This window comes from Melopsittacus undulatus, chromosome 12 (assembly GCF_012275295.1).
Source record: "Melopsittacus undulatus isolate bMelUnd1 chromosome 12, bMelUnd1.mat.Z, whole genome shotgun sequence".
In the NCBI taxonomy this organism is placed as follows: Eukaryota; Metazoa; Chordata; class Aves; order Psittaciformes; family Psittaculidae; genus Melopsittacus; species Melopsittacus undulatus.
The window spans coordinates 9,234,168-9,247,537 of record NC_047538.1 but is presented as its reverse complement, the minus strand read 5'-3'; the positions used below and the strand labels follow the sequence as shown (position 1 = coordinate 9,247,537).

The window sequence follows — 13,370 nt, the reverse complement described above, 5'->3', positions numbered from 1 at the left end:
TCCCATAGGCTAAAAGGAAGAAATCCAGGATTTGTCCAGAGAAGCTGTGGCTGCCCCATCCCTGGCAGTGTTCAAGGCCAGGTTGGAGGGGGCTTGGAGCAACCTGCTCTAGTGGAAGGTGTCCCTGCCCATACCTGGGTGTTGGGACTGGATCAGCTTTAAGGTCCCTTCCAACTCCGACAATCATAGAATCACAGACTGATTAATGACAACTCTTTATCTCTCTGTAAAATACAGTGTGTCTACTGGAAGAGGGAAACTCAAGCTTGCACACAGTTCATATCACAAGTTTTCTTTCCTCACTTTGTTTCTACTGCTCACAATCCAAAGGCTTGTCCTCCAGAGACCTCAGTTCAGAAAGTGAAAAGCAACCACTACCAAGTGTTACAGCTCCACCACTACACACAGCATTTAATTACTCAAGAGGCACATCCACAAACAGCCACTCAGGACAAAACGAAACAGCTTCATACAAAACACGAACTTACCATATGCCTTTTGCAGGTCAGTGGAACAAGTATATGGCAACGCTTATGGACCAACAACTTGCAGTTGATACACTTGTAGCCTTGCCTTCCCAGACCCCATATCCTTTCACTGCACTGGCCACAGTACGCTCTCTAAAACCCAGAAAGTGTATCATTAATTCAGTTATCAACTCCTTTCTGTAAATAAGTAGTTGCCAAGCAGCAAGAATTCACCTACAAAATGAGTCACTTTCTAATAGATGTACAATATTTCTCTTAGAATTACAGCTTAATATTAGCAAATTATGCCAACAAAATATTTTGAATTTCAGATTCTGACAGAGGTCATCCAGACAAAGCACACAGAAATTTGTACTACACCATTATGCATAAAATCCACCTGGACTGACTGCTCTGGAGAACACAAAATCTTACACAATACAAGTTAAAGTATGAAGCATGTTCTATATCTGCACATATATACTTTAACAGAGGTAGAAACTTTGCATAATTAAAACTCAGCTATCAAGTCTGATGTAAAACCTCTGTATCTTGCACCATTTAATGGCAAAAATATATGGTCTTTTCCTCTACATGCAGTGACATAGCATCTGACTAAATTAAACCAAAAGGAGGACAAAGCAAGAAGCCAGACATTCTACTGTTGACTTCAACAAAGCAGGTCTTGAAATATTTTTTCCAGGTTGTGTGTGCTGTGGTCATTTTATCCACTCTACCCAAAGTGCCAATTGTAATATGAGCTTCTTAACATGCCAAGAAATCACCCAGCATCAGGTGATTCCTCTGTGCAGTGCACAGGTTGCCAGCACAGGACTTACTCATTATTCCCTGTCTACACGTTTTCTGCAGTGAGTCCTGTAACAGTCTAAGGCATTGTCCAGCACCCTGCAAGCTGCACATGAAGCCCTACTCTCATCCTCAGGCTCAGGCAGAGCTCTGCAACTGTCCCGAAGCTGCAGACCAGAACAGAGCAGGTCTGTTCGTCCCAGCAAACTGCCAGTTAGAGTGTGGCTATTCACATCCTCAAACTAATGAATCACACAGTGTCCTGCCCAAAAGCATTAAGCTACTATAAATCCTTACAAGTAGTATTAGAAAAAATATACTAAGAAGAAAAGAAATAATGATCAAAGAATAGATAATTTTAAAAAAAAAACAACAAACCAAAAAACCTTCTGCATTGCCCTTCGCATGTTTTGATAGCTACAGAAAGCAAAACTTAATGACATCCCACTCATCTGCACAGCCAGTTGCTTTTGATCACAAGAAACCCAAACGGCATTGCTCAGGGGAAAAAAAAAAACAAAACCAACAGCACAACCATACTGCCTCATAAGAGAAGCAACCATGGACATTATAGCCCCTTCTTTCACAATTCCTGCTCCATCAGACTTCCTTCAGTATCCCTGTCTAGGTTTGGCAGCAATAGTACTAAGACTAAATAAAATATTTTAGGCCCTGGAAATAACATACAAGAAAACAGTTTCATTTACTTCAGACAGATGCAGGGAAACAAGGGCGGGGGGGGGGAAGATGTAGGGGTGGCTCCCAAATTCCTTCCATTAATGCCAGTATTCCTCTCCTAGCTCTCCAACACACATACAAAGTTTCGTATGTGTTAACCTTTATGTTAAGCAAGATTAAAGTTTAGATTCTGGCACACATTCATTTTCCTGAATTATCTGAGAGTTCTAAAAGGTTATTATGAAAAAGGAATTAATTTCTAAGGTCATACTTCAGCCTTAAAAATTCAATCAACATTAAAACTTGGTATCTAATTTGGTAATGCATACATGACCATGACTTACTATAAATTTATGTGTTCTTACAGCACATTTTGCAGTTCATGTCCACTTTACTACTAACTGCAGTTAGATACACCTTGTGTTCTCACTTTGATTCCATTTGTATAAAGACAGTTACAAAGTAGTCTTGTTTAGGACTGTTGACAAATGGGCATACTAATAAGGCATTAAAACCTTTATGTGTATATTTGATATCTGCCTAATTTCAATCAAAACACTAATGCACTTAACATGGCAGGTATGCACTCACAATGTTTCAAAGAAACATGTTTGGACTATAGGGCAAATAAGCATAAAAAGTATGTGTTTCACACTATAAATGAAAAAACTGGAGTTGGCACACCCCATTACACAAATGCATGTTGTAACTCGGATACTTAAGATATTTTTCACATATCTAGGGATAATATACTGAGTTTGAAGGGGCTTTTCCTCCTTTCAATACAGTTTTGGGGTGGCGAGCAAGAGGAAAAAAGCTAATTTTAAAAACCAGTTACTACTGAATCACAGTTCACTTCCCTCACTGCACTCAGGTCTGTATAGAATTCCCTGAAGTGTTTATATACTACATTTGTACATATACTGCAAAACTTAGGCATAATGGGATAAGCGAAGGAGGTGTCTCAGTCTTAAAGCTACATTCACTTCCTTACATGGATTAAGTCAGATTCTTAAAATAGTTGTATTTTAGCTCAATAAACCAGATTTGTTTCTTAATCAGATGATTTAATACCTCAGATTCAACACATTTAAAGCAAAAAAATAAAAATAAAAATAAATCAAGAGCTCTTTAAGAGCTGTAAGAATGACAAAAAGTACCAAAAGTAAAAGATCATGCTAACAAGCAACCAAAATCACATAGAGTAAGGAGGAGAAAAGCTGCTCTAAGTAAGCATCAGTTTAAATAGGCACAAACCCAGCTTTTTAGAGACATTAAAAATAATTCCCACCAATAACATATTAACTCCATCCCAGATTCAAAGCCTTCCAAAGTTTTTCTGATTGTTATGACCTGAGTAACACTGCATAGACTGAGAAGTCACATGAATAAGCATCTTGCTTTTCAATACTCAAATACAGAACAAGCACAGGCTGAGAAAAACAATTACCACAGAACATTACCAAAACCCAACATTTTATGCAACAGTACTCACTCTGTTAAAACGTTTGGCTTGAAACAAATGCCCATTCACTCGGTACAGCTTCCTCCATCTTCTGGCTCCACGGCGGTAGATTGACTCTAAGAAAGAAATTAAAAAGGTGTAAGGCAGCAGCATGGTGGCACAGGAATACCAGACACACTACATTAAGAAAGTTGTGACTTAAACCAATCTTGCTTTTCCAAAAATCAACGCACAGCTAAAATCTCTGCTGCCTTGTTTTTAATACGTAAAGGCAGCCGTAACTGACAGCTCCTGCAGGATGTGCCTTCCCCTCTGCCTCTCCCTTTTCTCCTATCAGTGTCTCTTTTCCATCACATGATCATAATCTTGTTACCATTTCTTGGCTGCTCACTCTGCAAGCTCAGGTGAGAGGGGCACAGGAGTGCTAAATTGCCTCCTCTGGTCCAACCACAATACCTATCTCACCTTCACATGTGACCACACAAAGGTCTGGTGCTAATAACGCTTTAGATGTGTAAGTATTAAAGACGTTACAAGCTTTGAGTGACATTATTTGACCTCATTTTTAAGTCGCAATTAAATGCTGTCCAAAATATTTCTCTGGTTAAGGGAACAGCTCAAATGCAGGTCTGCAATTATTTCCAATCTATTCTAAACATAACAAGAAAACATTTAATCTGTTTAAGCCAGACTTTTCAAGAGGCCCCAACATGACAGTACCTGGCACCTACTCTGAATTACTGTTGTTTTCATATCCATACATGCAATTTTGTGCGACTGGCTAATTAGAGAATTTGATACGTAATACTAAGTGTTGTAAAATGTGTTGTGTGACACCAGTTCTATCCAGAGCTGCTGTAAGGGTGACACAGCCAACCCCTGCCACATAAGCAGGGCCACAAGCTTTCCACAGCTGCTGGTACGAGTGGGCACTGGGTGGACTGGGGAGTCGAGGAGGAAAGAAGGGGAAGAGTTTAGCAGAAAATTCAGTGTTAAAACTGACAACATATTCCTAAGAGGATATAAAATAGTTTTTAAAATGTCAGATTTTCATTACCTAATAATCAGCTCTAGCTACACCTATAAGGAGATTCCATTTTAGGGGTTCTCCCAGTTTACTGTAATATTTAAAGTTAAGAAGCATATTTCACACAGTCTGACACATCCCCTTAAACATTTCCAGGAAAATTATTTTACTGTGTTTTTATGGGTGCTAGAATATGCTCTTACTTACTTGAAAAAGGAAAATGTGAAAGTCTAGAACCCTCATTTTGATACCATTATTTTAAAGTAATATGGTGAATAAGATTATCCAATACAAAGCTTTAACTGCATGCCTTTCTAAAAAGAGATTCTTTATGCGAGTTATAATGCAACTTAACGCTGTTGGCAGCTTGTACAAAACATATTTCATCTACTTTCAGTGGAAAAATGGTAAGCATAGCTATTTTATAGGGAGAATTAAACAGCATAGGAAGCATAAATAATGGGGAAAACAACAGTAAACTACAATTATGATACCTAACAACTTCTGAAAGACTGCAGGCCACAAAAGGGGCAAAGGCAGTCACTAGAATAGAGGTATATGGTTTAGTATCTCTGATGCAAATAGTTCCCCCAAACCTCCAAACACAAACTTTAAAGAAAAAAAAACCCTCCTGTTTTTCCTAAGCACAATTTAAATGAGAATCTAGAGGAACGATTGCAAAGTTTCTGCCTAAAACTATGCTCAAACACAAACATCAGCTAAAGACTGTTCCGCTATTTGTAGGATGACTTTACATCAAGGAGGGAAAAAAATCTTCACAAGGATTTTCTCCAAAATAGCTAATTGACTCATTAGACAAAGCACCATATGGAGGCAACCTACTACATCTGTGCGCTGAACATGAGCTTATCACTGAGATGAGGAATATTAAGTGAACGGTAAGTTACCAAGCAGCTTGTGCTGATGAAGTCTGTAAATAACGGAGCAAGTAACTTCCCTAATTAATAATAAATAATAAAAATCAAAGTCAAGGTTTGTATCATACATTTGTGAAGCAACAACTTAACAAAACCTGAACTAATAGAGCATAGCTTCAAAAACATGGAAGAAATCTACAACTTATTGCTCTAACTGCCACTGCCACAGTGCAGGGTCTATGTGAAGGCAGTTCCTATTCCCTGACTCTGAAAGTGCCCAAGGTAAAAAAAAAAAAAAAAAAAAAAAAAAAATATAAAGAAAAAACAGTGATCACTGTAAGGCACACCTGTATCTCACAAGTCTTACTTGTATTATTACACACTAAGATTAAATTTACATGACAATAATATGTTCTTGGTATCACAAAAGCTTGAGTATTTAATTATTGTGTTTAAGGAAAGGGCTACTTTTTCATTTATTTTACAGTGCACATCTGTTAACTCTTTTCAGGACTTGAAATCAGCTGCTTGGAAGCTGCAGGGGATATCATACCTTAAGCAAAATAAGCCTTTCCTGTCTCTGACATTAAATCAAGTGTTTGGGATGAAAAAAGCTGTCTTTCCTTTGAATATTTGTTCTGTTTCTGAACAAGCTTAGGGGAAAATGCAAACAATATTTTAAGCCACGAACAAAGATAATACATTTTTATTGAGTAACACAAATACATATTCTAATTAAAACGAATGTACTGAACTTCACCTACTTCCAGGACTGGAATATCGCAGGGAAATAAGGAGACTGGTTTTAGTTATGATTACAAGGTAAATAAAAGTACTCAAAGCAAAACAAAATTAACCACCTGTCTACATGTAAAAAGCCGCGTGAAACAACTGATTCTTGCTGCTATGCAATTCTTCCCTCTGTTGTCAAGCTGTGCATCTATATCACTAACAGTAATGCACAATGAACCTTGTAAATACACTTAATTTTTTTTTTCCCCAAATACATCTCCTAGGGTTGGGGTTTTTTTCCATCTTTAAAAAAATACTGTAGAAAAAAACTCATGGGAAAATTACACAAAAATATTTAAGTGAGGCTGCAAATGGATGAGCAATTTGTCCATTGTTCTGTGTTAATTCCAAATTAACTAATCCACAGAAGATACTGCCCCAATTCAATAGTGACCTCTGCAGAACTTCACAGGAAGGATGTGAACTTTGCCTTTGAAAATGTAACTTAATAAAGCAGGCAGAAACAGAAGAAGGAACGGACAGTTTTCAACTGACAATGTCCTTCCCCAGCACGGAGAAGAGAAACAATTTAGAAGACTGGCCCAACCTGCCCTCAAGCCCAAAATACTTTTTTCCATCTGCAAGTTGATAAATGCTTGTATGTCCCAGAATACGTAACAGAAATAATCTGTCATGTGCAGACTGTGGTTCACACCAATGAATGGCAGCAAGATGCCCACCAACAAATTATGTCCTCTGCATTTGAATTTACAAATTCCAAAGTCTGCTTCTACGTGATCAAAATATAATGAAAATTTTTACTACCCTAAGTACAGCTATTAATTGCTATTGTTGCACATCACTTCTCAGGGACTAATGCAACTTGTTTACAGGCCAATTCCACTGCCTGCCAGCTGCACAGTATAAGAATGCCCAGGTTTTGTTTTGTTTTTTTAATGTTTTGCTGAGCATACAAGTGAGCATTCTTTCAAAACCAACTCATAAATTACAAGTAAGAAATTGATATTAGTATTTTAGATGGAATCTGAATTAGATGAAAATATAACATAAAAATAGTTACAAATAAAGACAAAATTTTGCGCAACTCAAAAGAACCTCAATAGTATGTTGTTTCACATATTTGTTATTTAACATGTTCCAAATAGCTAAATTTAAATAATAAAAGTACTGTTTTCTGAAGCATCTAACATACAGATCTTGTATGGGATGTTAATCTGTCCTCTTTATCATGAAATAGCTGCTATGTACCATTGCCATTCCTTTTCAGATGTTAGGAAAGCATATCCTTAACAATATATATATTAAGTGCTTTCACCTCTTACAGTTATTAAAAGGGTCAAAAGTTAGCTTTTTTTTTTAATTGAATTTAAAACTGATTAGCAATTGGGAAACCGTATCTCCATTCTTCTTTTCTTTTGCAAGACATAAAATTTAACTACCAAGTCAGATCAACCTTTATGAACAAGATTAAGCACAATTAAAACAGCAATAGTAACAAAGGAAGTTCCCTACATATAGCATCAGCAGGTAACTAAGAAGGAAATAAAGCTGTATCTCATAGAACTGTAATATCCTTCCAGCATTTATTGTGACACAGCTAAAACACTGTTTAAATATCCTATTTCCCCACTGACTTTGAAGAGGGTGAACCAACTTCCACTTCAGGACTACAAGGTAGAAAACCTGTCCTCCATACACACTGTTTTCTCATACATCATCTCCTGGTTGCTCATATTCATATCCTTCTGTTCAAATGGCTCCATGCCACTGCAAGGTGATGAAGGCAATGTTATCAAGATGGATAAATCTGGTACTAAACTAGGATATTAATAGGAATCTCCCAGTCATCTGGTGGAGAAACTGCAGCAAGTCTGATTGATCCACTTCCACACTGAATTCTAGAACATGAACTGTGAAGTCATAAAACAGTTCAGGTTAGAATGGACCTTAAAGATCATCTACTTCCAACCCCAAGTCAAGACAATCACAGAATGATTTTTTTTCTACCTGTGAGATTATACATTTAACTAATCACTCAAAATTGTTAAGAACTTAAATCAGTGACTAACAGCCCAGAGTTTACTCAGATTATTACCTAGTCAAAGCAAAACCATTTGTCAATTAGTTGATAGTTGTTTGCCCAAGGGTTTATTTGTCTTAAATCCAAAAGACCTGTATCAGGATCTACAGAAGTTTGTAGCATATGCTTTGGAACTTTTAATTAAAAAAAAAAATAATTTTCTTTGGAAAGAGGGTAATTATTTTGGAACTAATCACCAAAATACTATAGAATTACAGGATAAAGTAAGAGAATTGAGTATTGTTTTACTACCATTATTTAAAAATCCTTCTTAATCAAACCCCCCAAGAATCTAAGATGACAGATGTATAGGAAAAAAGGTATAGTTTCAAGTATTTTCAAGTGGCTGAAGGTATTGACATGGTTTAGTGGTGGATTCAGCAGTCCTGGGCTAACGGTTGGACTTGACCATCTTCAGGGTCTTTTCCAAACTAGTTGATTCTCCGATTCCATAGTGTCCAAAACACATTTCATTACTTCACAAGCTTTTTTCTTACTACTTGCTGAAGAAAGAACTCAACACATTTTCTGTGCAAGGCTCATGGCTTTTCTATAAAGATCCTAATTTTACAAGCCCAGATCAGAATTCTTTTGGTTTGAGTTTTTTTTTAATTTATTTTACCTGAAATTTACCAGACATATTTTCAAATAAGATCACAAAGAACAGTGCTACTTAAGAAATCCTAGCTAAATCCAGTTACTGGATGCTATTCCAGAAGTGATGTTCTGAGAGGATCTTTGTGCACGTCAGTGCTCTCAACCTGCTGTACATCCTCCAGTGTCTCTAGTGTGCATTCTTGCAAGGCTGTCCCAGCCACAGGATAAAACGATGCTGTGTTTATTGCTCTAATTTGAAAGAAAATGTTGTGAAAAGGGACTGGAGACAATTGGTGGTGGATCCGTACACTTCTAAAAATTACAAACATTTTTGTTTAGTAATTAAAAGAGTTCAGATTTTCCCCTTCTCTAACTACACAATATTAAGCTTTACTGCCTTTCATGATGTGTGGCTGGCTCCTCTTTACAAAACCACAGTGCAATACAAACCCAAGCTTCCATTGCTTTGTTAACAGAAATCCAAACATCTTCTTTTCATGATTGCCTTATATATTCTCCCAAAATAAAAATAACTTTCAATAAAAGATTTACTACAATGAAACACTCATTTAATGTTCTATTAGTATGAATTAAGATCTGCACTGAGAAGTTTTTAATCAAGTTGAAAGAGTACTGAACCAGTACTTATTTAAATAATTTCATTCTTTAATTTACCTTAGTACTGAAATAGATCGAAATGAAGTTCTGAATATTTAAACAATCTGTAGCAAAACACCTTCAGCAGAAGATGAATAATTTCTTTAGTATTAAACTCCATTTATGCAGCAGAGACCCCTGCAGCAGCACTAACTCTCCAGATCTGTCACTCTCCAGTTTTAACACATCTGTATCTCTCTCTGCTTTGTTTTAGGAGGAAAATAAACTGAAATGAAGTGCAGTGCCCATTCTTATTATGTCCCAATTTGAGTTCTACAAGTTGTGCTCTATTTTCTGTCATTCAATAAAACTAATCGAGGGAGTGTCCCACTTGTGCTTTTACTCCTTTTAAGCTTTCTCATATGCTATATATAGTAATTATACATTTCACTAGTATAACATAAGAAGTAGAGTTTGCAGCAATACGAAGTATCACTAAACTGGACATTATTTAGTGAGAGTAGTTAAGTTTAAAAAAATCTTATTAGTTTCAGGAATTACTCAAACCTTTTCCAGATTTAATGATTATACACTAATTCTGATTGCAAACTGCGTAAATCTTCCAACCTAGTTAATTCTTTAATGATGAAGAGAACTTCTGTTTCCCAAGACAGCAACCTTCCATGTTAGAGCGTCATCTGTTTATGATAGACTTGTACCTGCCCTTTCATCTGGTCTGTTGATGGGAAGCTACAGTGTTTACTGTGTTAAAGAAAGCACAGTTAAATCTTTCAAATTAACAATGGTATTTGCCTTTTAGCTTTTGGAAGGGGGCTTTCAATTCACTCTAGAGGAAAGGAAGATAATTATAGCAGAACAGCAAAGTTCACACACTGCTTCCCACCTAAACCCCTTCAGATGTCCACCATGCTCTCCACTATTTGTGTATGAGATCTGCCATGTAAAATCATTTGACAATAGCTATTTCTTCTAAGAAGTTGAAAGTTACACAAGCTATCTCAGTTACACTGAGATAGCTTGTCTTGCTGTTGTTAGAAATAACTGCACATTAAAATTAATGTATCAGTTCCAATCCCAGATCTATTGTTTCAGGCCCTACAATATCAATTTTAGCACTGCTTGCCTGAGGGTTTCCTTTCCTTGCAACCCCCGTGGGTAAGAACAGTTTTAATCAAAGTTGGAAATCTATAGAATAGAGTCCTGTACCAGTCACAGGGCATCTGTACCTGCTTTACCTAAAATTACTGGAAGAAGTATATAGCAGCACTATTACTATTACAAGAAGTTACTGTAGAAGTAAAGAGGACCAAACTGAAGTTCTGCCTTCAAATAGTTTCTGGTTTCCTTTTAAATACCTCCCCACCTAATAATTCAAGGACAAGCAGTTAGAGATGCAGAAGTATTAGCAATTAAACTTTGGAATTACAGATGAGGAGCTTCCTTGTCAATATTGAGAATATCAGGTTTTGTTTTTCCCACTACCCAAATCTCTACCTTCCCCCTGTGGTTTAAGGGCAGAACTGCACAGTCTGTTCAACACAACTCTTGCACTGACAGTGATGACTGGGACTCTCCTATGCCTCTTCTGAAAAACCTCCCGTTCAGCACCCCTGAAGTTAGCTGCTTTTTGCCTTTTCACTTCAGGAGATCTATTTACCAGCAAGTCATCAGTGGCTAGCCAGCTGCTATCACTACTTAGTCTTCTCACAAGTCTTCATTCACTTCTGAAGCTCTCTTCATTTCATATTAGCAGCACCTGAAATCTCCCACAAAATCTGTTTTTTCACATAGCAACTCAAAAATCCAAGAGATAAATGCTGAAGACCCATTCTCTGCCCTGCAGGCCTCTACTGCTATTTCTGTGCCTCAGTTAAATATTAAAAACCTTAACTTGCATAAAGCAACTCAGATTAAAAAGTATTATAAGGAAACCCAAGTATAATATATAATTAACCTTGAACATATAATTTAAGAAGTTACACATTAAATAGCTTTTCCACACTACTGAAACAGGCAGAGGTTTAACAGGCTCACAGATTGTCCACTAATTCCAACCAATAACACAAAAAAACTTTAGCACCCTCTTGCAAATTTAACGTTAACCCAAAAGCTTGTGCATCAAGAGGATTTACCAACTTATGAGACCTATGTGGAGAGGAAGTATGACAGATAGCACAGGGGAATGAAGCTAGACACTGCATTCAAGAGAAGTTTTCTAAACCCAGGTGGCATCTTTCCTGCACAATTATACCACATTCTGACCAACAGCTAATGGAGGGGTGTGGAAAAACCACCTCCAAACAACCCAGGCTATTTGTTAGGACACCTTAAAAACTCATCCAAGCATTCCTTATTCCACTGTATTTTTTAGTTTATAGTTTAAAAATTGTTACACAAATATCTGCTAGGACATCCAGTATCCTAAAGTAAGAGCAGATATCAAACCCCACAGCCAGATGCATGCTTTGTAATTTCATGCCTCGATTATCAAAAAGGAAACCCAGCACTTTATTCTTCACTGAATGTTTCATAGCTAAGAAAAACATTTACACTATTGCAGCATTTTAAAAAAATAAAGTTCTGAACAAAACAGACCTTTAGCTACAATTCTGGTTTCAGTAACTTGCACCATCTCGTAATCTGTATGTCTGTTTTTCAAACATGCCACGCGTGAAGAAACATTATCCACAGTTAAGACAGAGAAAGGTATCTCAGGTACTCTTAAGAAGCTATGACACAGCTGTTTTCAATTCCTGAGCAACAATACATCTTAAACAGAACAATTTCCCCCCTCTGTCAGTTCAATTACTAGAAACCAGGAGAGGGTTACCACCAGTTTCAAAATTGCCTAATTATCCAGTGCAATCCAATCTATGTCTGCAGAATAGTCTCTATGGTCGCAATAGTTCCTTTCTTCATTGGGGGATGAAAATGGTTCACGTGCTCTGAATAACCTAATCACTGCTGCCAATACAGTAACAAATTAAGGGGGGAAAAAAAAACCCTGCCCTATGAGCTAGACAAATATTTACAGACCACACTGTTGTAACAAGAAGCCTTCTGGAGCTATTTTAGAGTATCAGGCAGAACGTAAAGCAAAAATCAAGTATCTATACCTGGAGTAAAACTGCTCACAACAATAATTAGGTTAGTAAGATACCTTTACTCAACCCTATGATGAAATTTTTAAGATGGCTTGGGGAAAAATGAAGCCCCAAACACCTAATGCTGAAACACTAGACAGATAAACAAAGAGTATAAGAGACATTTACAACACAGTGTAATCATTATGAAAAATATAAGACAGCAAATCAGTCAAATATTAGATTAAAAAAAAAACATTACTGTCATACTCATGCCATAAGTACTTATACATTAAAAACATTTGGTGAAATTAAAGGTTTCCTAGTCTTCAATTTTTTTTTTATTTAATGGAGGAGATAGCAAAAACAACCCTACCCAAATACAAGACGAATTTTAACATTAAATACACACACCTAATTGTTCTGATATAAAAACGAAGAAGTGTACTAGCACAGTTCCTAGTACTGTCAGAATAAACTAAGTCAACACTAATTCAAAACAAGTATTTCAGAATTAACACACATCTATCTCAGACAATCCACTACACACAATTCAACAAAAAGGCCCTGGAAAATGATGCTGCTAAAACGTTAATCTTTACATCAGCAATCTTACAATAAACAGGCCTTCACACATACCGTCAGGGGTTTTTGGATACATTTCTTCCCTTAATTTCCAATATTAGCAGCAGCAGCAGCATCACACACTCTTCTGCTCTTTTCCTCCTAAAATACATCCCCCAAGAGTCCTTTCAATGCAATTTTATCAGCATTTCTGAGAGGTCTCTCAGACACATCCCTACCCACAAGAGGCAGCAGGAATCTCTGCATTTGTAACAATCTATGGCTGCAAAGGAGGAAGGTTGGCAAAGCAACTGTATCATAACCAGAATGCTGAGTTCTATTATCTACTGCAC

General features: G+C 36.8%; 1 protein-coding gene across 1 annotated transcript in view; it reads right to left on the bottom strand.

Annotated features, from left to right (window-relative positions):
- The window catches only part of PRKCZ (protein kinase C zeta), a 42,385-nt gene that overhangs the window by 17,277 nt on the left and 11,738 nt on the right, over window positions 1-13,370 (bottom strand). Inside the window, exons 6-7 of the mRNA XM_005143265.3 lie at window positions 3,448-3,533; window positions 489-620 (exon numbers count right to left, since the gene is read on the bottom strand). Of these exons, the coding sequence (XP_005143322.1) occupies window positions 489-620; window positions 3,448-3,533 (218 nt within the window). The remainder of the gene's footprint in view (window positions 1-488; window positions 621-3,447; window positions 3,534-13,370) is intronic.